This window comes from Gymnodraco acuticeps, unplaced genomic scaffold (assembly GCF_902827175.1).
Source record: "Gymnodraco acuticeps unplaced genomic scaffold, fGymAcu1.1, whole genome shotgun sequence".
NCBI classification, from domain to species: domain Eukaryota; kingdom Metazoa; phylum Chordata; class Actinopteri; order Perciformes; family Bathydraconidae; genus Gymnodraco; species Gymnodraco acuticeps.
Genome location: NW_022990889.1, coordinates 464,657 through 491,840, shown reverse-complemented (window position 1 = coordinate 491,840; position 27,184 = coordinate 464,657). Strand labels below are relative to the sequence as shown.

Here is a 27,184-nt window from a genome sequence, read left to right as displayed (position 1 = left end):
CGACACACTATCACAAATACCACTGAGGCTAAAAACCTAGTCTGTGTGTGCTGGCTGAGAATGTTGGAGTGACAGAGAGCAGCTTACCTGCCCACACAGGTGGAGGCTGGTCATCACCTGCTCAGAGGGGCTGTCGCCACCAGGTAGGTTTCACCGAGTTCTAGGAAAGACCAGGCATCGTCCCGGAGCTAACACACATCCTGAAACCTTCCCTTCCGGGACCATTGAGATGCACCGTTAACGTTTCGGCGGGACTTCCTTTCGGACTCTGAGATGAACTTAAAGTGGACAGTGAAACGATTTCTTCTTGTGTCGTTTTCAATCTCCCAATTGCTGTTACTTGAGGGTGAGTATGATAGTTTCTCTCCAAAATGGTATAATTGTCCTGCTAAAAAGTTTGCTAAACACAGATGTGAGTGTGAACTATATATTACACAACATAGTGGTATATTATTGGATCTAATAGTCAATATTCTTTGTGTCACAATACCCTTGTATTACAAGCTCTTTTGGAATATTATTTAAGTTAAGTTTCTGATTTTCTTTATCATCTGTCACAGGTAATTTACCTATACAATAAAGCCTAGCCTGCATTGTTTTAAAATGCCCCTCCCTATTATATTGTGTCCTCACTGTGTAATCCTAAAAAATGTCATATATGCGACTCAATGTTTCTTATTTATTACATCTGGACCTCCCTTTCACCAAATTACAAAGAGTTTTTACTTTTAAAATTGTATGATATTTATTTTGTGTTTAGGAGCTCAGAGCCGACTTTCAGTGGCTGAAGGAAGACTACAAAGGTAAATCAAAAGAATTAAATTGTGATTCTGTCAAACAGTATGGTAAACATATAATTAATATTGAGCAAAAAGATCATCCAATTGTACAGGCTGACACTGATAAATTATTTGCAATGTATGTTTCTGTCACTAGAGTGTGTGGCAGAGACTGTTAGAGTGTGTTTGTGCATGTGCACTTGTGCCTGTGAGGGTTCAGTTAAGAGTAGTTTGGATTCTGAATTCAAGTGGTGTATAGTGCACTTAAGTCTCCCCTCTGACTGTTTCTTCCCACTAATGTGTGTGTGCAGAAGAGCTAATGCACTTCGGAGGAAACGGGATCTCCTTGGGGAGGAGGTTGGTACACTACACCTAAGAGAACCAGAGGAGGTCAGGGCACCCACATGCGCACAACACCTTAAACGGCACAAAGCTGTCTTTGTAACGAATGAGACTTGCTCACAAACCCATACACTTTCTCCCACTCAGCCTGACGCAACTAAGCTTACAACAGGTCACCAACAGTACAGAAATGTGTCATTGATGTGGTTAAAGCTTGAGAACTACTTTAAGTGTTAATTGTTTCCCAAGACATACAGACCTCTGCTGTCGGAGGGTGGTCTACCACGCAGCATTTTACACAACTACACAGCCAGAGATTCCTCTTCAGGTAATTACACAACTTCTGAAGCTTCCATTATTGCATTAACAGAAGATTAAAACTATCATTACCCAGATAAACTGGGCTAAGTGATCATGAGGTGTGTGTTTTTTTTCCCCCCAGAATATTGTGGCTGCCTCAATGGTGGCTGGTGTCAGGAGAGCGGTGTGTGTGACTGTGCTCAGTTCCAGGCATTGGGAGACCGCTGCCAGATCAGTGAGTAATACACACACACACAAACACAATTTACCACACGCACAGGTATGTCTTCCTTTGTTATCAAATCTTTAAATCAGATTTATCAGAATATCATCCACATGGCAACCATATTCTTGATTGATAAGCACCCTTCCTGTATGCAACAGAGTATGTGATTAGCAGGTGTACAACTTTTTAATAACGGCATACAGTATACAGTTACACACTCAGTTATACAGGAATGTGTGTCATTCAACAAACAACAATTACATGCACACACTCCAGTATTAATTATCAGATTTCCCTATCCGTCTCTCTCTTTCTATTTCCCTCCCTATCTCTCTTTGAATCATGTGCACTAAGGTAATAGGGTCAGGGTTGAGTGATGGAGTTTCTAGTTTCTATATTCTGAACAGACTCCTTATACAGTTATCAGGAGATCTGAAGTCAGAATTATAGTACATGTAAAGAAAGACATTTTTTCATTTCAACAAACTAATTTGATGTTGGCCCACCTGTTGGAAACAATATAGCCCCTTAGGGACTTGTAACTGAACTGATACTTGAAATGAAATCCTGGAATAGACATTAGCATTTAAAGGATAAGCCTCATTTTAGACTCATAATCAAGCTTCAAAGCTTCAATGTACATTTTGAAGATTAGGATTACCGAGCTGATGCCACAGTTCTAAAAATGTTAAATAAGATTTGGAATTTTCTGGTGATTAAAATGTGTAAAGACTCATTTACAAAATAGGGAACAGGCAATTTCAGATTTCTTACCAGCATGTAAAGCTTTGCGCTGATCAGATTAAAGGACGTGACTCACTATCAAACACCCCCACTCCCTCAGATTTTGGGGAGGGTCTTAAGCGGCATCTTGGCATCACCAGTTACGGGGATTTCCTGTAACAAGAGGCATTTTCCACTGATAAGTTTAATTAAATTAAAGATGGTGAAAGATATAAAGATGATAAAAGAGATAGAATGTATGACTTTGAGCAAGTGTCAATTTCCACTGAAATACATTTGTGTTACCAGACCACATGAAACTGATCCCCTTCATCATCACGAGAATGTTGTCTGAGTGAATTGCCCATTTTCCTCTCAGTACCTAACCAGGGCCAGGATAGAGACGGGATCTGCAGGTCGTGGGGTCAGCACCACTACGAGACATTTGATGGAATCTACTTCTTCTACCCGGGAACCTGCTCTTATATCCTAGCCCAGGACTGCCACTCAGCTGCACCACAGTACACTGTGTGGGTAAGAGCATAAAGAGAGAAATTACCCACTGCTGTATTTAACCACTATTAAACCTGTGTGTATTCAAGGTAGTCTGGCTTTATCTTGCAATAACAGCTTTTCAAATTTGGGACTGAAGTCTTTTTGAGTTCTCTCCGTTATCTCATATTGCACTTAAAACTCTTTTTCAGAAACGTTGCTATCAGAAACAATGCCCGACTGTTTTGGACGTAATATGGTCGGTGCATGTTTACATTGGCATCGCTAACACTCAGAGCTAACCTGTACTGCACAGAGCATGTGTGTGAAGACGCAGGAAATAAAAAGGAACTCACCTTGTGGTATAACCGGCAAGAGAGAAAGCCTTTGAGCTCGAGCGCATGAGCTCAGCCCCGTCCTTTTTTTTTTATCAATTTTTTTTTTTTTTAAAGCTTTATACCCCAAATCAGCACTTTTGAAACAGGAAGTGAAATAGAGGGATATGAGGCATGACTATAATGAGTGATCTGTTTGGTATTTTGAGCAAAACACTTCATAGACATGTTTTTTCTGAGACCTATGCTATTGTCTAAAAATAGCATGATAGGTGACCTTTAATGGATCATTATTCCAGTTCCTAAATCCCACAAAAAGCCCCAAAAAATACCTCAATACCCCACCTCCCCACCCCTACCTTGAAAACCCATGTAGATACATGTGTAATCAAAGAAGCATATTGATTATATTTTAACAAAGAAAACTGTAGAAAATAAATAAATACAAGTAAAGACATTTCCATGCTAATTCCTCTGTGACCCTTTCATTCTCTTCCATGGTTTTTACATGTCCTCAGGTCCACAACAGCAGAGTGTGTGACGGAAGTGTGTATTCATGCCCCAGAGCTCTCAGTCTGTTCTTCCCAAATGAGGAGGAGATCCACATCTCTGGATATCAGGTCCACCAGGGAGGCCGCAGGTGCGTGTGTGTGCATGGGTTTCATTTCTGCTGTAAAAAAAGTTCAGATAGATTTTCAGACTATTCAATAAAAACTTCTTGCTAAAACCATATATAAAAATATATATAGTATTTCACACCATCACCATTATGATTTTCACGAAGTTTACTTTCTCTGCCACGTCTGTCTCTTTAATCTCAGGTTGAGTCTCCCTCACACTGTGGGCGGTGTTTTTATTGAGCGACTGGCAGATTATCTTCTGGTGAAGAGTGTGTTTGGCTTCTCTTTGGCCTGGGATGGAGGCTCGGGGGTCTACCTGAAGATGAGCGAGGAACACCAGGGGGCTCCCTGTGGTCTGTGTGGGAACTTCAACCATCTTGCCGGGGATGATCTCACCACATCCCGTGGTAAGACCGGCCTTACCGGCCCCCTCATCCTCTTATTCCTTCACTCAGCACCAACAATAACCTCAATTACTATGATTATACACTCAGCACTGATTCTTGCCAATTATTGTAGCGCTGGGACCTGGAGAGACCAAAGTGAAAGGATAGGGGAGAACTGATAGTTCTGGTTTCAATGGCTGGAAGGAGCAATAACTCTTCCTCAAATGACTGGAAATATGAACTGCTGTCCCCCACTTCTTTGAGCAGAAAGCTGTCCCGTAGAGGGAGGAGGAGCTCCCAGGAAGAGAGTAACAAGTAGAAGGGATCCGACCGTAAACATAGTATTGCCATGGTGCATCTATAAACAAAGAGTTTTGATCAGATTTCCTCTTGTTTGATGACAATAAAGATGTATGTAAATTCACCATGTCTTTCGTATTGTTATTTGTATACATGGTTAAATAGTACATCAACTGTACAGTGTCTTGTGAATGTGCTTTACTATTAATGTTTTTGTGTGCTTTTGCCATTCGTGTGCTCGATGAACATACATACTGAATATGTGGTGGATGTGTTTTTTAGGCATTCGGACAGACGAGCCTGCAGTGTTTGCTAACAGCTGGGCAGTGGACCTGCCTCATGAGAGAGCCTGTCCCTCAGTAGACAGTGACTTCAATGGGCCCTGCCACTCTGAGTCAGACATGGATGTAAGACCTCATAAAACAATGTTTATACTCGGTATTACTATTTCACTCAATTGTGTGTTACCACAGTAAACCAATATTTTGTACCTGATAGCAGATACTAGCTAAGTTAGCTTTTTCATGATTATATCTTAAAGGGTAACCTTGGTACTTTTTAACCTAGACACTTTTCTCCCATGTTTCTCTTTTTGTGAAACTAGTCACTTCACTACTCAAGTTACCCTTTACAAAAAACTGGCATCTCTGTTAAGGTTGTAAGGGCTTGGTCCTTTGTTTATTTGTTTGTTCTGCTGTTGTTGTTTTGTGTATAATGTAATGTGCTTTAAATTCCCATCATACTTTATTTACTGGGAATTTCTGCAGGATGCCATAGAGAAATGCAGTGCACTTCTCTTCTTCCCGTTCCTGTCCTGTCATGAAAACATTGACCCAAATCCCTTTGTGGCCAGCTGTGTGTCTGACCTCTGCATGTAAGTAAAAACTCTCACTATTGACATGTAATCACAGTTAACAGAGTAAACCTCTCGTCACTAGGAAAACTATATGCTTCAGTTGTTGAGACTGAAAAAACAATAAATGCAGTTTCCCCAAAAACCTTTCATGTCTGCTTGATTTCTCTTTTTTTTTCAGATCTGATGACGAGGAAACATTTTGTCGAGCGTTGGTTGAGTACACCCGAGCCTGCTCACATGTTGGATATCCAGTCAGAGAGTGGAGGGACAGTTTCCCTTCTTGTAGTAAGTTACTACTGCAGCTCCAAATGCATTCATATTAGATACACATTATTCCATGCTCATGTCCTGTAATCTGTCTTTGTGTAACTCAGGTACTGTATGTTTGTTTGTTTGTAGATGATGGCTGTGAGGAGAGTTTTGTCTATAGAGACTGTATCAGTTGCTGTCCACCCACCTGTACATTTGAGAAAGAGTGCCTGGGAACCAACTTGCATTGTCTGGACGGCTGCTACTGCCCAGATGGTATTTAATTATCTTCCTAAATGTCAACCTAATTATGTCTAGTTGACTGACCTCTGAACTTACTATAATTGCAATGCTCTTTCCTACAGGTCTTATCCTACAAAATGGAACGTGTATCGCTGTCTCTCAGTGTCCATGTGTTTACCATGGTACATCATATGTACAAGGACATGTACTTCAACAAGGATGTAGTGTTTGGTAAGTGTGGACATGTGATTTGCAAATAGCATATACTGTAGCTTTGGCAGTGTGCCCTTAACCTACTGAATGTTCTTTGTTAGCGTGTGCATGGGAGGAGTGTGGAACTGCACAGAGAACAACTGCACAGGTGAGTTTCTGCTTTCAGAACAGTTTCTATAAAAAAAAAATGATATAATTATGAAGGCGAGACACTACACCCAAAAAACATTGTTTTACCATGTTGTTTCAGACAAGTGCAACGAAAACTAATACACATTAAGTTGTTCATTTTATGACACTTTGTCTTTCAGCATCTGTAGATTTCTCCTAAATTCCCCAAACAAGTCAGCATTAGATAATGCCTCACTTGCATATTTAAAAGTAACATTTAAGAAAAAAAACAATAATAATAATTGTCCTCACGTTTATGTTCAACCTCAATCCAATTTAAGAGCACTCACATATATTCTGAGGGTTCAAACATAGTTAAAGAATGAGTTTATTTCTATAATTCATAGCTTAATTTATGCAGCATTTATGCCTAATGTGAAAATAGATTTTTGTATTGCTGTTGACAGTATGTAAAATGTCTTTATGTTAGTAATGCTGCCAACATTTCCTGCTGATGTCTATTCGTTTACTGTATATTTGACCATAATAACTCTTAATTACCTTACCTCTTGTCCGTTCTCAGTGGAGTGTTCGGTGGTAGGTGATATGTTTGTGACCACATTTGATGGTAGGATGTTTCTCCAGCCGGGGACGTGTCAGTACGTCCTGGCAAAGAGCCGCAGCGGCAGCAGGTTCTCAGTCACGCTGCAGTATACTACCTGTTCAGAGGTATGATTGCTTGCTTAAAAACATGCTCACACACTTACCAATGATGCAGTTTCCTTTCTACATTGATATAACCGTATGGTGTGTGTGTGTCTACAGCACCAGGTGTGTATTCAGTCGGTGACAGTGGTGTTGGATGAAGATGTGAGTCGTCAGATCACTTTGACCAGAGAGGGGGAGGTGATCATCGGTGTCAACCCGGTGCCTGTCCTGCCCTATATCGATGGTAGGAAATCACCAAATCTCTTTGATACACCAAATGCAGTCAGATCAAACTGAAATAATGTATTTTATACTTTAATGAAACATAATTATTGTCCGTATCTTCTTTTATAGTAATTTCCTCTTTGATAATGTGTTTGATGCAGTGTTCAGTCAGTTTATAAAAAGTATGACTGTGTTGGTAAAACTATTTTCAAGACGATGACGAGACGGTACTGAAGTCCTTAAACCCTTTTTTAGCTCAAAAAATAAACTAAAACATTATTTATTTATTTTTGTTGACAGAAAATAGAGGATGAAATATTTTAGCATTTAATTATTTGAATGCAGCAAACTGGTGTCCAATCCAATCCAACTTCATTTATATAGCACTTTAAAACCTTCAGACCAAAGTGCTGTACAGAGAGATAAGCTCAAAAAACATAAAATAAATACATTTAAAATAAAAGATACAAACACAAAACAAACCTGTCCTGTCCTGCGTGCCTCCAATAAGGAAGTCAAGTCGACTTTTTTTAAACTTAAACTTGACTGAAAGGAGCATGAGGTACTATAAATACAATTAAAATGCTCAACGACACAGGACTTTAAATTAATAAAATGTCTGACAATATGAACACTAGTTGAATGTCTTTTGCTGGTTTGTAGATTCAGTGGATGTGCGGAAGCTGACCTCAGTGTTTACACAGCTGAAGGCAGGGATTGGTCTGAGGATGCATTACGATGGTCGAGGGGGGCGGGTCTACCTCCAGCTGGAAAGCCAATGGCATGGACATACACTGGGACTATGTGGAACGTTCAATGGAAATCTACGAGATGACTTCCTGTGAGCAAGTGCTATCCATTTATAGATCAATATTAAAAATGTCTATGTTTGTCTTTTCGTGTACATATGTGTGTGTACATTGTGTGTGTAGGTCCCCTGCAGGGATGATAGAGGGCACTCCTCAGCTTCATGCAAATGCTTGGAAGGTTTCATCTGCCTGTGTCGCTCCAGTCAACCTGCCAATCATAGACCCATGTGAAATGAACCAGCATAATGGTAACAATTACTTAATCTGTTCTCATATTATTTTGGATGTAGGCCTACCTGTCATTTATTTCTTTAATTTAATGGAAAATGGAAAGGGTGAGGGTTGGCATGAAATCTACCAAGCTACAGAATGTACCTAACATTTACCTGTTACCTGTTTTGACATTGTTGTAAATGGTGTTTTATGTGGTTGCACAGTGTTAGAGATATCGGGTTGAGAGTTGTCTGCCTTCTCTAAAAAATAATGGCACTGAATAACACACAGGTTGTGGTGCTCAAAGCAGCAAAGATACAGGATTTTCTTTATACAAAATTAAATCTACCAACAAGTCTCTCGTTCATGAGTAGAAGCATGTGAGTAGTCTTTTTCAGGGGGGTAATAGACATGTGGAAGTATCCTTAGATAAGATAATGAACCCTAAATTGCTCCTTTAGGCCAACAGTGTAGAGGGGCTTTTTCACAGCTGATAAATCCACCACTCTGCAACTCACAGCCAAACAATCAGACTGATACTGAGAGATATACTGGTTTTAATTGCAGGGTATCACGTTTGTTCAGACTAAACTTTCAAATGTGTTAAACAGGGTTGTGTGTGTATGTATTCTAGTATTCTATGCATCCCAGTGTGAGGTGCTCATGGGGAGCGTGTTTGCCCCATGTCATGGCTACATCAGTCCAAACATCTTCCAGCAGCAGTGCCGCTACCAGGCCTGTCGTTGTGGAAGCAGCTGTCTGTGCACAGCACTGGCTCACTACGCCTACCTCTGCTCCAAACACGGCGTCAACGTTGACTTAGGATCACACGTCTCTGAATGCGGTCAGTATTTGGGTTGCTTTTATCCATACTATTTGAAAATAAAATGTAATGTATGACCCAAAATAGTCTAAAGGAATCAGAAAACGTTATTGCCCATCACTTTTTTGTTTGATGTGGCTCACACAAAATGTGCCTTACTGGTGTGTGTGTGTGTGTGTGTGTGTGTGTGTGTGTGTGTGTGTGTGTGTGTGTGTGTGTGTGTGTGTGTGTGTGTGTGTGTGTGTGTGTGTGTGTGTGTGTGTGTGTGTGTGTGTGTGAGATACAGGACTGGTGTGTCTTGGAGGAATGATGTACCACTCTTGTGTGTCATCTTGCGGGCGGGACTGCCGTGCTCTATCGAGCACGGAGACATGTGACCCTAACGACTGTGCCGAGGGGTGTGGCTGTCCAGCTGGCAGTTACCATGACGATGTGCGGCAGCGCTGTGTGCAACTGTAAGACTTCATTAATCTTCCTAACAATAGTCATCAATTTCTATTTGGCAGCAACACACATAAACAGTACAGGCAAATACTCGCACATAAATCACAGTCTTTATGTAATGTAATTAAAATAATGTTGTGATTTTCTCCACAGGTCTCACTGTCACTGTTACTCTATGGGTGGGGTGTCACAGCCAGGGGAGGTGACCTTCAGCGCCTCTGGCCCCTGGTGAGTCACAGTTGGCCTTAACTTCTACTAAAAAGTTTTAAAAAACTCACTTTGGGCTGCTTTCTTGGCTGCAGTGCACACAGTGTGACATCCTCTCTCACACACACTGTCAGATACACTCGAGAAAGCAATCACAGCCTAAGTGATTGTCAAATGAGACGTAGAGCACTTTAACTAACCGATAACATTACCCGCTTTCCCAAACACTCACCTCTGTTTTTTCTCCCTTCCTGTCTCCTCTATCAGCCTGTGCAGAAATGGGAAGATGGAGTGTGTGCCAGAGGAAAAAGGTAACCCCCCCCCTCCCTTCAGTCCCTGCTCTCGTTCTTTCTAAACAACAAAGTGCCGTTTCAGGCTGTGTCCCTCTTGCTGAAATCAAGAGTCTTATGTCTGTGGTTGTAGCTTGTTTCCCATGACTAACTGTTTGATGTTTAAGGTGATTGTGGCATTGATTTTGTTGTGTGTGTGTGTGTGTGTGTGTGTGTGTGTGTGTGTGTGTGTGTGTGTGTGTGTGTGTGTGTGTGTGTGTGTGTGTGTGTGTGTGTGTGTGTGTGTGTGTGTGTGTGTGTGTGTGTGTGTGCGCCTATTGCAGAGGAAGATAGTGTAGAGGTCGGAGAGTGTCCAGAGGGCAAAGTGTACCACAGCTGCACCGAGCAGAGAGGAGGGGTAGCGTGTGCACCAACTTGCCGTAACCTGATGTTGAACCTCACCTGCCCTCCCAACACACCGTGTGTCCCTGGCTGCGTCTGCCCTCCAGGGTAACACAGGCACCTGCTGGCCTCCAATATTCATGTGTATTTCTGTTTTTCAAGACATAAAACCTCGTTTTTTAAGCCCACTTGGTAAAAAATTCACATACGCTTTTGATTGATTTCCTACCTTCCAGAGGTTTTAGCCTATCTCTTCTTTTTAATATAAAAATATATTTGCAGATTGTTTAAGCCAGAGGCTGTCTGGAAGATAGTCAGGATTAATTTGTAATCAATGGGTAGAACTACAGGTTTAATGTTTTCAAGTTGTACTGATTCAAGGTAGACTGACTGAGCATGCACACACAGTACTGTATACTTTTGTCAGTTGCAGATTAAAAACCTCCGTCATGGCCACCTTGACAATATCTAGTGGAAGGTTATCTTATTTACTTTCCACACCTATAATTCCCAACTGTATTCAAAATCTACATTTCAAGTAACATTTATGTTTTACTGACAGAACTGTTAAGATCACTTACTGCATTATGGGTTATTAATGTTAATGTTTTTCCTATGAAGGCTAGTGATGCACAACAGTGAATGTTACTACCCAGAAAACTGCCCCTGTGCCTGGCTGGGCCTTGAATACCTGCCTGGAGAAAATGTGGAAACACCATGTTACAAATGGTACACACCTTTAATTTACTCCCCATGTGAATTCGCCATAACTAGAAAAAGAGCGAGCCAATTATTGTGTTACTTCAATTCAAAAGTCAAAAGTCAAACTGATAACTACTTTGTAACAGCCTGTATCTCAGGACATAACATTGTATCTTCCTTATTTATTTTTGACTCTTCTCATGTGTGTTCATCTGTCCGTCTCCTCAGTGTGTGTCACCGTGGCTATTTTAACTGCAGCTACTCACCATGTCCAGCTGTGTGTACTGTCTACAGCGACAGACACTACCACACCTTCGATGGCCTTGAGTACGACTACCACTCTGACTGTCAGGTCTATCTGCTCAAAGTGAGTCGATTATGTATGTGTGTGTGTGTGTGTGTGTGTGTGTGTGTGTGTGTGTGTGTGTGTGTGTGTGTGTGTGTGTGTGTGTGTGTGTGTGTGTGTATGAGTACAGTGTTGCATGTGTAAATTAGGGTGTACAATGATATTAATTGACTTGACACATGTATAGATTCAGTTTGTGCACATGGAAGATAATCAGGTGGTGATGTCAAAGAAGATGGTATGTGTTTGAGTTTAAGGGAGGAGCCTACTCTGGGTTTCCCGGTAATGACTGATTTGGATCTGGGGCAAAATGTTGGAAGAGAGAGTTGTGTTTAATTGGAGCAGATTAAGGTGTGTGTGAGCTGGTGGGCTTGCACCATGGTAATGCTAGCAGACCTTGTGCAAAGCTGGAGCGGCACAAAGAGACCAGTGTTCACTTCGAACCCCAGGACTCCTGCGCTCCCAGGGATATAGAATTAGAATTAGCAGAACAGACATTCCTATCAGACCCAACAGGTCGCCGGCCACCGCACAGACCTGAACATAATGGAGGTCAGGGCTGTGTCTTAATAGCCTAGAGTTGCTTCCTTTTCTTGTCACCTCTCATACATCCCGATGACACTGTTTCCTCATTGAACAGGTAGAATAATCAAATTTCAAGTTTGAATCTACCATGTGGTAATAAGATATTATATTTCTGGCTGCTGTGTTTGTAGGAATGAAATGAGAGGATCTGAGGAGACTTTCTTCCATCCAAAGAGTAATATTGTCTCTTCTCCTGTCACCAGAGCCTAGGAGAAACTGAGGTGTCCATTGTTGCCCAAAACAAAGACTGCTATGAGAGCGGCATTGTGTGCATGAAAATACTTGTCGTTCACGTGGGACTCACCAAGATCTACTTCACCGACAACTCTGGCAACCCTGTACGGTCTCGATTTACCTATCAAGCTGTGTTCATGTTTCTCTTCTTTTACTCTCTTAGATATATATAAAAAAAATATTCAAATATATCCAGTGATTCCTTCTGCTAATATGAATCTACCTTGTTTGTCCTGCCTTAGAGCCCGTCCTCTGTTGTAGGACGCGGTTCAGAATTTGAGCTTTGGAAAGCCGGCTACTACACTGTGGTCCACTTCTCCAGTCAGGACCTGACCATCCTCTGGGACCGCAAGACTACTGTACACATCAGAGCTGGACCCCGCTGGAAGGTCCGGACAAGGAGTACATCTTGCAAAATAAAACATTTGTTGTGTCCTTTACCTTAGGTATATTTATGTGATCTGGTATTAGGAATTGAAATTGGAAACATGGCTCAACGTTTTTTTATTTCACCATTTAGGGCCTACTCAGTGGACTATGTGGAAACTTTGACAGTGTGACAGTGAATGACATGACCACATCCAGCCACATGGAAGTCAATAATGCCCAGACCTTTGGAGACAGCTGGTCCCTGGGACAGGTGAGAATCTGTCCTCTCCTCCATTGATTTTTCCCTTGCCCTCTTCACTCTTTCCCTTTGAGTATCTCCCACTCACTCTTACTTTCTAGCCCTCTGTTGCTCCTGTAATTTATATGTGCTGGTCTCCCTCGAGGCCACTGTGACATTTAAGAGTAATCAGACACTCGATCACCTATTGTGTGTGTTTTTAGTGTGAAAGTGACCATGTAGTTGAGCGACCGTGCGAAGGCGATTTAGGCAGACAGCCGTACGCCAAGAGGGAGTGTGCTCTTCTCTACAGCGATGTCTTTGCACCTTGTCACAATGTGGTGAGTCCCATTTAAGTGATACGCACACACACACACACACATGTCCATAAAGAGGGCACTATGGAAAGGTTATCTTGCTTACACCAGGGGAGTAGGGGTTGGTAGGGTTATGGGAAAAGACTCCTAACTGATGGCAGCAAATACATTGTTCCTCATAGATGAATACTAATTACCAAACCAGATCCAAGGCTAACCACACACACACACACACACAGTAACACACACCTTCTGCATAGGTTTTATTACAGTATTGTAGTTCTCTATGTGGCCAGTAGATGGAGCTGTGTATATACCATAGTACAGGGGCCAGCTCACAAAAGCTGCAGCCAAAGATAAACACTTTCATTCACTTCTTCTGGAGTTCTTCACTTTCGATAGAGATAAACACAATGGACACAAGAACTAATAACATTACTTTTTCAAATGTCTTTGTTGTCAGCTGTGTTACAATTATAGTTTTTTAAATAATTCGATTTTTAGTGGTTTATTGTTTAGACTCTTAACTACTGTGTGCAATGCTGTTCTGTATTAAAATATGTCATTACAGCTTATTCTGCTTTTTAATACTGCGTGTCCTTATCCAACCTTTTGAAATGTATGCCTAATTGTCACCTTGACCAGAGACTACAGAGGAAAAATAGCTTTTTGGCTCTATCTGACATTATGACACTATGTCTCATTATTACTTTGTTTCTTCTAAAATAAACAAAATTAAAGAACAAATTTACGTTTTTATGGGATGAAAGGGTCTGTTTTAGTCCGTTACAGTGTCATTAACACAGAGGCACAGCTAACCTTTGGACGGACCAACTCATAGCTGATGCGTTTTGTCTGTGTGTCATGGAGCTCATCTGATCCCCTCTGCACCAGAGGTTGACCCACATTGCTTTGTCCTGATATCTCATCACTCTTCCACTGTCTGAATTATTGAAAACAACTCACCCCCTGAACAGTTTCCCCCAGCGAGATTGACCTGCTTCCTTCTATGATTGTTTTTGTGTGTATAAACAGTATGTGTGTGTGTGTTTTTTTTTATGAACCATGTATACATACTGTGCACACCCTCCAGGTGGACGTTGCCTGGTTCTACAGGAACTGCCTGACAGACACTTGCAATTGTAACCGTGGGGGAGACTGCGAGTGTTTCTGTACGTCCATCGCTGCATATGCACACAAATGCTGTCAACAGGGGGTCACTATACACTGGAGATCGCCCTCTGTCTGTCGTGAGTACGGACACACACACACACACACACACACACACACACACACAGACACATGCTCATAGTACTCTGTGTTGGTCAGAGATGTGACCCCTGCTAACCTCTGTGACCCAATTTCACCAGTCCCTGTTTTCAAAAAGTTACATCTTCTTAGTCACATGCTATGTCAGAGCTGATTAAAAGCTTTTTAACTTCTGAACTTGCTCTCTTTCAGCTTACGATTGTGAATACTATAATCAAGGTATGTTTGAGTGATGAGTATATGTTTTCTGAGAGCTTTTTTGTTCGTTTATCTTTTCTGAACCTTACACACTGCTAGCTTGACACCAGAGTAATTTCCCCTCTGTTTCTCGTGCTTCTCCACAGAGCTAGGCGATGGCCCATTTTCCTTGGTGAGTGCTGTTTATAACGACACCATGTTCGGAGTGAACCGCACCAGCAGCTCAGTGTTTCCTCTGGTGAGAGAGAGACCGGGGCAGCTGCCGGCTCCAGGCTTACTCTTCAACTTCATGATCACAGCCGGCTTGCAGAAGGACAAAACATCACGTGAGCAACCACATTTACACAGCAATACTGTACCACGTCTCGTTTTTTTTGTACATGTTGGGTACATGAACCAACATGTCTTATATTCACAGGTGTTCCTGTGGTGTCACTGGAGTCTGCAGAAAGGCCCAACTATTTCCTTGTGGTGTCGGGACCCAGCCGTCTTCAGTTGGAGCAGTGGAGTCGAGGGCCAGAGTTTAATCGCAGAGCAACCTTTATCCAGCACCAGGGGCTGTTTCTGCCAGGTCACACCTCCTTCGAGCTTGTCAGCCAACCTGGAACCTTTCTGATACTGACACGCACTGCTGCACGGGCTCAGAGATATGACACCTCAGAGGGGTTCAAAGCCAGCAGCAGCTTCACACTGGAGGGTCAGGAACACATGCATATACCTTACACGAACACACACATTTTGTCCACTATCACACAGAAACTAACTAATTATGTGTTCTCCCTCTCCTCTGGTAGAGAGCAGTTTTGTGATACCTTATCGTATGATGTGTGAGTGGCGCTACCAGTCCTGTGCGAGCCCTTGTGTCCACACGTGCAACGACCCAGATGCCACGCGCTGCCATTTCCTGCCTCCGTAAGAAGCTTTGCTAATTAAAAGCACCCATTAAATGCTACCAACATTGTCAATGCTTAGCTCAGGTTCTGAGACTGTTTCTGTATGTTGCAGTGTGGAGGGCTGCTTCCCGCGTTGTCCCAAAAACATGGTCCTTGATGAAGTCACGAGGAGATGTGTCTACATAGAGGACTGTGAGTAGGACAGATTATTTTTTCAAATGTCATTAAAATTCACAACATGTATTATTCAGCGTTCCCAAAGATACCCTAGAACCTTGAAAGTCTGTGAAGTATTTAAGGAAAAAAAATGCAAGTCCTGAAAGTTTTTTAAAAAGGACAAAAATAGAAATGGGTCATTCAAAGAGCTTGAATTAAAATGATTTGTACAAGAACAAAAAGTTATTTTGACTTTTTCTCTTTTATTAAACACACAGCACAGTTTAAACAATCAAGCCTTTTTCTATTTTTAATTGTTATCTGTGAGTATTTCTTGAAGCCTGCAAGTTTTACAAAACAAATTCTCAATTGTGTAACAGTAATAAACGTCATCCTTGTCTCAAACAAAGTTATATTGGGTGCTTGAATTTGAGAGAATTGGGCCTGGAGCGTCCTAGAAAAATCGTTGACTTCGATTTTTAAGAAGGTGTGGAAAGCCTGAATGGTTTACATAAATCTTTTTATTTCAATATATTGAAACTATGTATTGAGCATATTATTCTTCTCTACCAGGTGTGTCTCTTCCCCCAACTCCGACACCTTTTGCATATGTGACGCGGTCCAACAGAACCACCACAGAACAACCAACAACCACAACAACTCCTACCACTACTACTACAACTGCAAGGCCCACAACCACTACCACCCCCACAACCACCTCCACTACCACAACCACTACAACTACAACCACCACCAGAGCAACAACTACCTCCTCCACCACAGTCATGCCCACCACCACCCCTCCCACTACTCCCAGTACAACAGAGCGTGTCACCACTCCACTGACCACGCCTCCATCAACAACTCCTCCTGCTCCTCCCACTACTATTGTTTCGCCCACTCTCACTCCCACAACCCCATCAGAGACGACCACTCACAGCACTACCATGACAACCCCTCCCCAAACTACGGTAACCACAGAGGTCACTACACCCACCACCACGGAGGCTACTACAGTCCCCATGACTCCTATTCCTCCAGCCCCCACTACTCCTACGTCTTCCACTCCAACCTCCACAACCGTTACCACGCCATCGCTATCATCCCTAGTAACTTCCCCTCCAACATTCCCCTCTACAGAGCCGCCACCCACTACAGCCGCTACAACCGCCCACACCTCCGTCCCTGAAACAACCCTGGAAACTACAACCACACCTCAGACTACACCTGCCGATACAACCATCGCAATAGAGACCACCAGCCCAACAGAACCCTCAACTGTTGTTATGACAACCACAGCACCGCTTCCTACAACCATCGAGCTCACGACTGAGCCGATAACCACAGAAATAATCCCGAGCCCTGAAACCTCTCCTGTGACGGAGGAGGCAACAACCACACATCCCTTCCTCCTGCCCACCACCCCCTGCACAGTGAGTGTTGCTGTTGTTGTTAAAGTTCAGAACACAGCCAGAAACACACCTTCCTTAAATCTGTAACAATTATGAAGAAAATTGTTTGAATGTTTTTGTTTATTAATAATAAAAAAGAATAATAAATGTATTCATATAGCAAATTTAGAACAAAAGATAAAGCTAAAAAGTGAATGAACTCAATGACAGCACTACACGTTTCTAAAACAGATATAACAACTTTTTTTTTTTAAACGTATATTAAACAAATATAATACAAATAATATAATATCCAAAAAGAAATAGGGTCTAACATTTATTTGGAAATTCATCTTTAAAAAGACACTTGCACAAGAAATGTAGAACAGGTTATAAAAGAGTTATGTGATTGTAAATATTATTACAAACACAATATTTTGTGAGATGTTTATATTATTAATATGCATATTATGATCTCTCTCTGCAGCCTCCCTACTCGTACCGCATCGATGACTGTGCAGAGCTGATCTGTTTCAACGGAGATCTGCTGCTTCACAACTCGTCTCTACACTGTCGCTCCAACACCACCCAGCCCCAGTGCAGTCTGGTGGGCATGCCCCTGCTCATCAACACAGACCCCTGCTGTCCACAGTGGCAGTGCCCCTGTAAGATATGTTGTTTGTAATAAAACCCGTTTTTTCCAGTGATTGAGTTAAGCCATATATAGTGGTTTCAATCCATAATTTATTGCAATGATCTTTGTATGTTGCATGTTTATTTATACAATGTTCCCTTTGCCAGGTCGCTGCACGGTGATGTCAGACCTGCGTGTTATCACATTCGATGGCAACAACGTGGCTTTGTATGATAACGGCTCCTACATCTTGGTTAACCTGCCCAGAGAGACTATTATTGGCACTGTGGAGAAATGTCCGACCAGCCAGGTAACATCTAGAGTTTACAAGGTCCCTCTGAGGGAGACCTCTGCCAAGGCCATTTCCATACATTGAAAATGATGAATGTACAGTATAACCCCCATGTGATTTGCATCCGCTCACACATTTAAAGGGGTTCTTTTTGGCTCATGCTTTCTATAGAAATCTGGCCAGTAGTTCTTCTGTAATCCTGACAAACAAACTTAACCAAGTACATTAATTCCTTGGCAGAGGTAATGGTAATATGAACTCTTTGAAAGGACATCTTACATTTTTTGTGAAATATTTGTTTCCTTTGTAGAGTGTAAACTCCATCAGACGAACTGTGAGTACAGCCTCTTTCCCCACTAGAATTCCCTTCAATTGCATTTGCATCAACATCCAAATCTGTTATTTTTTAAGGAATATTATCTTGTACCATTACATTATTTAATTTCTTTCCCCTTCAGAGTCCTACAGGTGGAACATCCGGTCTGTGTTTTAAGAAGCTCAACATTACCACCTCCTCATACAGAATTATAATCAACAGACTCGATCGCAAGGTCAGTTTCTACAACTAACTTACAGTCAGGGGTTCAACTTATACCACACAAATAATGTGGTTCTTGTATGCTGATGTGTCCTGCTGTCTCCAGGTGACAGTAAACTACAGACCTGCTAGACTTCCATTCTCTCGTCATGCTCTCTATGTGGAGGACACAGGCAGCATGTACCTGATCCACACACCTGGAGGGGTCAGCATACAGTGGTATCACAGCACTGGTATCATGGTGCTGCAGTACATCGCTACTCATAATGCATCTGTGCCCACTCGTGGCCTGTGTGGTGAGTCCACACACACACACACACACACACACACACACACACACACACACACACACACACACACACACACACACACACACACACACACACACACACACACACACAACAGCTTTGACTACATCATCACCAGCCTCATTTATCTAAGTGCCAGCTATCAACACCTAAAGGCCTAATGCCTAACAGCAACATCACTTTGACTTGAGTCATTATGCGATATGACAATTTTAAATGTTGAGGGCCATTTGGTGTGATTAAAGGGATAGTTTAGATTGTTTGAAATGGGGTTGAATCTGGTACTTATCCAAAGTCAGTGCATTACCTACAGTAGATAAAGGTTGGCACCAGTTTGGAGAAACAGACAGGAGTACAGGCTTGAAAAATAAAGCATTGTACTTTGCTGCCGTGGGCCAGGGCAGCAGAAAAAAACATGGATATGAACGTTCATAAATTGAATCAAATCTAATCTACTATATACCCCACTTAAATACATCAGAACTATCTCTTTATGCGGTTTAAAACACACATTATGTCACTCCACTTATTATAACTCTAACACACACACACGTGACGTCAGGTTGCTGCGATGGGAACCCTGAAGATGACCTGAGGCTGCCCAATGGTACGGTGGTCAGAGAGGTGGGGGACATGGTGCTCTTCTTGCAGGCCTGGAGGGTCCACACCACGGATGAAACCGAACACACACGCAGGGTCGGAGACAACTGCACCATCGGGGACTGCTCCAACTGCCTCTCCATGCTCCACCAGAGAGCCTTCATGCCATGCCACAGCAAGGTAGCTACAGTATTCACACATCATTTACAAGCCTGTTAAGTTACTTTGCCATGAAGTCAGTACTGAAAAGTTAATGGATTGATGCGTTGAAGACGAAGAATTTGACAATTTAGTTAAGCAAACAAAAATTCACAACAATCTTTGGTTGAAGCTCCACAAATGTTTTTTTCCTCAATATGTTTTTTATCATTGGGAAATGTATTTGACATATCCCTGCATGATTTTGGTTTGGTTGTCTGTCTGCAGGTCTCTCCGGAGCAGTTCTGCGACATCATGTGGGCGGGGGACCTTCACTACAAGGATCACCAGTGTGACTTTCTGGCGGCGTACGTTGCGGTCTGCTACACACATCAAGTCTGCATCAGCTGGAGACGACACAACTTCTGCCGTAAGGAGACACAGGCGAATAAATGTACTCATTTGTATTTTTCATTTGCTCTTGTAATGCTAAGTGCCTGTAATCCTGTAGCATTGCGGTGTCCCCCTGGTAAGGAGTACCAGCCCTGTGTGAGCACCTGCACCAGCCGCACCTGTGTGAACAGAGAGTACTACGAGGAGACCACCTGCTCCTTCATCAGAGAGGAGTGTGTGTGCCGCGGTGGAACCATCCTGCACCGCGCTGACTCCCCTTACTGTGTAACTGAGGACCGCTGTGGTGAGTGATAGAGTAATTACATGCCTTTGTGATGAAAACTGCACTGTCGGAGAGACTGAATTAGTTTTTGACTGTGCCTTATATTACTCCCAGACTCAATTACTGTGTAATTTACTTGGTCCTGCTGTATCCAGTATGCACAGATAATGAGGGTAACCCCCGGGCCCCTGGTGAGGAGTGGAATGGCTCTGCTCGCGGCTGCTGTCTGTACAGGTGCATGGAGAATGGCTCTGTGGTGGCTGTGGAGCCAGACTGCCACTCTGTCCCCACCCCGCTGTGTGAGAGGGAGGGGGAGTATGTCCTGGATGTGCTGGAAGAAGGAGCATGCTGCCCCAAGAAGATCTGCGGTGAGTCCAAATACTTAGTTCTGGTGATTGCATTCAATGATTTAATCTTTTCCCATAATTACGCCTACAAGTCCCACCCTTTTATAGTTATGTTATTATTCTGATGATGGTTTACCAATTTTGTAGCTAACCTGTATACTTCTAAATACAAGACGATAAGATAATACAATTTCAGTGAACATATGACTCATTACATTTCCTTTTTTTTCTACTTCGCTACCGTCAGAGTGCAACATGACCTTTTGTGACAGTGATGCTCCACCTTGTGATAACGGGAACCGGCTAGTGATTGGTTACAGCGCTCTGTCCTGCTGCCCTGAGTACAGATGTGGTAAAATCAAACTTTCTCTTTTCATTCCTGCAAAGTGTTTAAACATGTTGTATACTCTTTTTCAATGTGAATTTTAACTTTGACTAAACATGTTGCTGGGACTGGTCTTTCTTAGAGTGTGACCCCATGGCCTGTCCTCCCGTGTCGGCCCCCAACTGCAGGGAAGATCAGTTCTTAGTGGAGGTCAGAGGATCCAGATCCTGCTGTTACTCTTACCTGTGTGGTACGTTTTAATTGTGTTTCACAGGTCAGTCTGTGGTGTGAGGTTGGACATCTGTTATGTCTCCATTCTTGGCACCTCCATCAATTACAGCAACACAACTGAATGTATTGCTTGTGTTTTCTGTCTGAGCAGTGTGTGAGTCATGTATTGAACCCATTCCAACGTGTTCACATGGAGAGATTCTGGCTGTGGATCTAAACACAACCAACAGCTGCTGCCCGCAGTACCATTGTGGTAAGCGTGTGAGTGTGTGTTTATTTGTGTTTTTATGTCTGTGTCTTCAAAGGCATTTTTATATTTTGTTCCATGTATTGCAGTGTGTGATGTCAACCTGTGTCCTGAATCATTTGTGACCTGTGCACCTGGTCTTACTTCGGTTCAAACTGCTGTCCCGGGACATTGCTGCCCGCGGCACCACTGCGGTACACACTCAAAAACACTCTTACATACAGATACATCATTTTTTTGCTGGTGTGTGTTGAGTTGATACTTTGACTAATCTCAGAAGTTGATATGCCTGTCACGTACTTCCACAAACATCAAGCCACCTCTAACTTCCACTCTGTCTCTCCCAGAATGCCAATGTGGGGACAGCTCTCTCCCCATCTGTCAGGTGGTAAGTCAGCAAAAAAGCTGCATTACAAGTCAATGTCTAATCAAGTCTTTGCTATAAGGGAGAAAAAGTGAGCAAATTCTGTTGAGTCAGCACTCTGTTTTACTTTCAGGGGGAAGTGTCTGTCGAGGTTTCAGATGGAAGCCCTAACTGTGGCTGTCCTCAGCATACATGCCGTATGTGTAACACCCGACTAGTGTGACAATTGATGCTGTAGACATTGTTTCATCCACTGCTCCACATTACTCACTTTCCATTTGTGTTTATAGAGAAGGATGAGGTGTGTATTTTCCAAGGGGTTACAGTGCTGGGCCCAGGCCAGTCTCTGGTTCAGTACTTCGAAGGAGAATTGTGTTACACCGTCCACTGCCTGCATCAGAGAGATCCAGACTCTGGCTTCTACGCCATGGAAATAACATCTGTCAACTGCACTCAAAAATGTGGGCCAGTATGTATCCTACATATTACAACATTTTGAGTTTTTTGATTGATCACATAGTCTGTGAGGGGTATTTGTCTAATTAAATATATTTTACTGGAGCTTATAGAACATGCCCCATCCAATTGTCTTCCTTTTTGCATGTTGTACTCACCCTTTTACGTTTGCATCATCTTAAAGCACCAGGTGTATACAACATCTACGGACCCTCATGTGTGCTGCGGCTCCTGTAAAAATGTCTCCTGTACTTTCACCAACGAAAATGGGACAACAGAGCTTTTCGCTGTAAGAACAAACACATCCATGCATCAATGCTCCACTTTCTGAGCAGTACTGAGTCTGATTGTGTGTGCAGGCAGGGAGTTCCTGGGTGGAGAACTGCACCCGCTACGACTGCATGGAGACAGCAGTGGGAGCCGTGATACTGGCCTCTGGGGTGGTCTGCCCGCCTTTCAATGACACAGAGTGTATTCAGGTCAGGACCTCTAACTGTGCTACAGTGTATATCCCAACTCATGGTTGGACTTTTGAAGCCAATTGTTGTTTACATTCAAGGCAAGGCAAGTTTATTTATATAGCTTTCAACACAAGGCAATTCAAAGTGCTTTAAAACAATTGAAGACATTAAGAGCATGTAGATAGGTTTAGTCTGAACCTATCTAATGCGCCATTATAGGTTTTACATAATTGAAATAATTTTATGAAATATAATACAAATTCAAGTATCAGAATTGAACATTCCCTGCTAACATTTTATAGATTTTTTTCTTTGACAGCAATTTATTTATTTACTTTCAACTATTGTGAAAAAAACGAAATATCCCCCTAGGGGGATTAATAAAGGTTCATCTTCTTCAATCTTCTTCTTCTTATCTGCCAGTTATAGCTGTAGGACTATTGATTGGTGCACCAGTATTATGGATTGTATTGTGTATTTTGGACTCTTGTGTCCCTGTAATTGTGTTTCCCATTAACTGTAGTTCCTCGTCTTACTCTCTTCTTGCAGAATGGCGGTGTGGTTCAGAGCTATGTGGACGGTTGCTGCAGGACATGTGAGTCTCTACATTTATTTGATGCTTCTGGTAATGCTTTGAGCTTTCAATCAGAGGGGTGAGCGCCTTGTTGCCTGGCAGTGGATGGGCTTATTGGCTGAGTGGTTGGGGGTGTGGCCTGTTGTAGAAGGGTGGAGATACAGCCTGTTGTTGGCCCGTCTCAATTAATTTCCGAGTTTGTCCCAACATTTTCTGTTTTTTCGGCAGCACAGCTGAGAAAAAAATATGAAATATAATTTGGGACCTGTGAACTGTTTGATTTGTCTTTATTAAAAGGATAAGGAGTAATAGGATATTGCTAGCTGGTGTGAATTGAAGCTTTAATGAACATGCAGCGGTGATGTTTTCTCTCTCTGTGGATTCGGGATTGCAGCCTCGCCCGCTTGCCTGCTTTTGCAGCGACCTTGCAGTTCTGCCAATCAGGGCGCTCCACAGTGAGCGTTTTAACAATGAGGATGCGTGATGGTGCAGGGGTTAGAGTTTGCCCCGCTGAGCCGCTCTTTGTAGTACATCAAATGACTGAGTTCCTTGGCCAGCTGCCCGGTGTGGACCAAAAGAGAAAAAGAAATCCATGTGCATGCCAGCTGCACTGATTCCATCCTCTGTGTGTTTGTGTGTGACGCTGAACTGTGTTTTCTGAACCAAACGTAACCTTGTGTGTGTTCTCATGACGTTCTTTGAACCCGGCGGCTGCGATCCTGACGATGCTCCCAGGTGCTGGAGTGGGTGTTTTACCATTTACCGTTAATCCTGTAACCCCCACTGGTAGTACTAACTGTGACACAGGTACCACCATCTTGCACTATCCAATTTACAATAATTCTTTGGACACTCAGTGACTCATCCACTTGCACTTTCAAGCTTTGTGTGAATGTGAGTCTATTTTTACGATTGCTTTCACATTTTTTCCTCTCTCTGGTTAACTTCCAAATCACACTACACATGAACATCTAACCTTGCACACATCTCTAGTGTGAAACCGTACATCAGACAATATGCAATGTTAAATATACTATTTAGCTTCACCATATCAAAGTGTTAACAACAGTTGTGAAACAAAATAAGCCATCTAGTAAATTCATTGTATGTATTAATACATTCCAGCCCTATTCACAATCCCTTTAACCATCTTTGATTGGCTTTAAAGTAAGGTTAAGTTTAGGTCAATAGCCAATTATGAGAGCCGGATCTCTGCTGCGAGAACTATGCCTCCCGTTACCCACCTGTCAATCAAAAAAAGCTCCTACTGCTGGGCAACAAAGAGCCCTGCTCAATAGGCCTTTCAGGGCTGTGTGAGATCTCTGCAGTAAAATTATCAGTGTGTTTGTGTGTGACAATATGTTTAACAGTGTGTGTGTGGGCATTTCTTTGTGTACGTTTGAACTTGCATCTTCATGTTTTCTGCTGTTAAATGGTATGTCCTGTTGGTAATATTATTCCTCTGAAAGTATTGTGTGCCTATCTGTATGCATCTTATTTGTGTGTGAACATGTGTGTAGGTAAAGAGGATGGTAAGACATGCAAACGTGTGGCCATTCGAACTACCATTAGAAAAGATGACTGCAGGAGCAATGCGCCGGTGAGAGAAGAGAGCATGCTTACTTATTTAGGAGGCCGACTCAAAATGTTTAAAACATTATACAAATATTATGCATTGCTCTATATGTCATCAGCCTCTTTCGTTTACAGGTAACAGTCTATTCTTGTGATGGGAAATGCCCGTCTGCCACCATCTTCAACTTTAACATCAACAGCCACGCCCGGTTCTGTAAGTGCTGCCGAGAGAGTGGACTACAAACTCGCTCTGTTACACTGTACTGCTCTCGCAACGCCACAGTGGTGGACTACAACTTCCAGGAGCCTCTGGACTGCTCCTGCAAGTGGAACTAAAAACAAGGCCATGCAGAAAAGTGAACGAAAGCTTAAAGAATGTATGAATAGAGGGATGAAATCTTTTTAAAGTACTGATAAAGAAGCAAACCAGCCATTTTTAATTGTATTTGTCACTATAGTACACTTTATTACACTGACCATAAGTTGTAGTTTTGAAAATAACTGATATTAGTTGAGAGGTAGTTTTCAAGTTTCTTTAAGACCTGCTGTGCCAACCAAGTCAGCTTGCTACTGTAGTGCTCTTAAGGGATGGTAGGATAACATTAGCCTTGATGTATATTAACAATTAATATCATGTTGACACATATTTTGTTGCATTTTTTTATATCCTTTGTCGGGTTCAAATAGTACTCTGGTGTGCCTTGGAAAATACATTTAGCCTTTGTAAAAAATTAAAGTTATGCCAAGGATTGTTTTGTTAGAAAAGTTTAATGAGTTTCTGAAATGTGACCTTTGCGCTCTTTGTAGTTTCTGTATTTTGAAGTAAAGTAGGGGAATAAAAGATTTAACAGTGTCTTTTTGTGAATTATTGAAACATTGTCTGCCATCTTGACCTGAAATGTGTCCTTTTTACGCACTCTTTGGGTTTCTCATTCTCAAAACCTTCTTAAAAGCTCATACTCATCCTGATTCAGCATCTGTGGTGCTGACATGTGTTTGTGTTTTCCCTCTAAGGTTATTGCTGTGTGGGAGTCCCCTCTGCATAACAGAACCCCTTAGTGGACTCAGCTCTTTGCCTGTCAATCATTTCTCCCTTTCACATTCCTGTCATTCCACTTGGGCTAGCACTTCCACCACACCCAAGGCCTGAGCCAAACCATGAGCAATTTTGAGCCCATGCTTATTTTAGAGGTTATGAAAACAAAATGTCAGACCTGTCTGCTGTGACTGGTTGTGGGTCACCCAGAGGCATTGAGCTGGTGCCCTCTGAGCACAGCTCAGTTTACCACAAAGCCCCACCACATCTCTGATTCCTCTCGCTTCCTCTCAGTATGCCCCAAATCCCTCATTCCTCTCCTCTCCTCAGGAGCCCAGCTCTGGAGTGGCCATGTGCCTGAGGTTGTCATGGTGAATTGCTCTTATCCCAACAAAGAGCCAGAGCAAATCACCCGGACCCCCACTCTCTCTCTCTCTCTCTCTCTCTCTCTCTCTCTCTCTCTCTCTCATCTCATCTCTCTCCTCTCTCTCTCTCTCTCTCTCCTCTCTCTCTCTCTCTCTCTCTCTCTCTCTCTCTCTCTCTCTCTCTCTCTCTCTCTCCTCATCTTCTCTCTCTCTCATCTCTCCTCTCTCTCTTCATCTCACTCTCCGTCTCTCCATCTCGCTCTCTCTCTCTCTCTCTCTCTCTCTCTCTCTCTCTCTTAAGGCTTTACTTCTCGGGGGAAGCAGCCGTTGAACTCTGAGTGCGCGCTAAATTCAAAGACCACGCTGTGCGTAAAGCGAAACTAGAAAACAATCGGAGTTCTCCGAAAGTTTAAGAATAACTACTAGACATATTTGTTAAGCCTTAAATAGTTACAAACCGTTCACTTTTTGACGCCCAGGGGTACGTCAGCGAGCCAAACATTTTGGGACTTTCCACAACCGATGTCTCCGCACAGGGCGAGTGTTTTATGAACTTACCAAAAACAGAGAGGACGACCAGGACCCACTGTCCCTCTCCCTAATATTGACCGTTTGTATCCAGGTGGATGTGAGTGCTGGTTGAAATGAGGAGTGACATTTCCAATGGGGGGAACAGAGCGTCTGTGGTTACTTGCTAGTTTATGCCAGGTAAGAGAAAGGCCTAAACGTCCAGTTCTGTGGAGTATTCAATATCCACAATTCCTAATTTTCTTCTTAGGAGTGCAGTTTATTTAGTTACAGGATATTTGGCTTCTGAAACAAATGTTACTCCTCTTCAGGTGGTCTTGCTGACCTGTGAACAGCATTTAAACCCTGTTGAGGTTGAAGTTGTGTTTCAGTCCTTCCCTTTCACTGAAGATCCAGACACTTACACAGTCACCTGCATGACTGCAAGGAACCAGCTGGTAAGTACACAATAGTAGGTTTATTATCCGTTTTCATTTTATAAGTTTATAACTTATTTGTGAACTAAATTATTTGTCA

The 27,184-nt window shown here is 42.5% G+C and overlaps 2 protein-coding genes across 2 annotated transcripts in view; both read left to right on the top strand.

Annotated features, from left to right (window-relative positions):
* The first annotated feature begins 168 nt into the window (after window positions 1-168).
* On the top strand, window positions 169-25,211 carry otogl (otogelin-like). The gene is made up of 57 exons (XM_034233653.1): window positions 169-346; window positions 761-803; window positions 1,091-1,169; window positions 1,371-1,449; window positions 1,564-1,656; window positions 2,750-2,904; window positions 3,716-3,837; window positions 4,019-4,224; window positions 4,786-4,910; window positions 5,271-5,377; window positions 5,538-5,644; window positions 5,759-5,884; window positions 5,974-6,082; window positions 6,166-6,212; window positions 6,759-6,904; window positions 7,001-7,127; window positions 7,772-7,949; window positions 8,041-8,165; window positions 8,765-8,974; window positions 9,240-9,408; window positions 9,551-9,625; window positions 9,872-9,915; window positions 10,218-10,383; window positions 10,897-11,004; window positions 11,206-11,344; window positions 12,112-12,246; window positions 12,385-12,531; window positions 12,663-12,782; window positions 12,974-13,090; window positions 14,160-14,316; window positions 14,528-14,554; window positions 14,680-14,859; window positions 14,952-15,230; window positions 15,328-15,445; window positions 15,539-15,618; window positions 16,156-17,015; window positions 17,461-17,638; window positions 17,775-17,917; window positions 18,210-18,233; window positions 18,358-18,450; window positions 18,544-18,733; window positions 19,308-19,525; window positions 19,772-19,913; window positions 19,995-20,180; window positions 20,315-20,527; window positions 20,754-20,858; window positions 20,974-21,081; window positions 21,214-21,315; window positions 21,399-21,503; window positions 21,657-21,697; window positions 21,807-21,870; window positions 21,964-22,142; window positions 22,314-22,418; window positions 22,489-22,608; window positions 23,140-23,185; window positions 24,685-24,764; window positions 24,875-25,211. The coding sequence occupies exons 1-57, from the start codon at window positions 274-276 to the stop codon at window positions 25,073-25,075; spliced, it is 7,821 nt and encodes a 2,606-aa protein (XP_034089544.1). The 5' UTR covers window positions 169-273; the 3' UTR covers window positions 25,076-25,211.
* A 1,273-nt stretch (window positions 25,212-26,484) lies between these two features.
* Window positions 26,485-27,184, top strand: part of ptprq (protein tyrosine phosphatase receptor type Q) — a 44,585-nt gene continuing 43,885 nt past the window's right edge. Inside the window, exons 1-2 of the mRNA XM_034233527.1 lie at window positions 26,485-26,848; window positions 26,980-27,105. Of these exons, the coding sequence (XP_034089418.1) occupies window positions 26,804-26,848; window positions 26,980-27,105 (171 nt within the window). The 5' untranslated portion in view covers window positions 26,485-26,803. The remainder of the gene's footprint in view (window positions 26,849-26,979; window positions 27,106-27,184) is intronic.

What these genes read in the sequence shown, in the direction of transcription:
- otogl (XM_034233653.1), top strand. Translation starts at nt 274, where the DNA reads ATGAACTTAAAGTGGACAGTGAAACGATTTCTTCTTGTGTCGTTTTCA. An exon ending in ACCTAAGAGAACCAGAGGAG is followed by an intron (nt 1,170 to 1,370) that starts GTCAGGGCACCC and finishes TTGTTTCCCAAG; the next exon opens with ACATACAGACCTCTGCTGTC. An exon ending in AGAAATGTCCGACCAGCCAG is followed by an intron (nt 17,918 to 18,209) that starts GTAACATCTAGA and finishes TTTCCTTTGTAG; the next exon opens with AGTGTAAACTCCATCAGACG.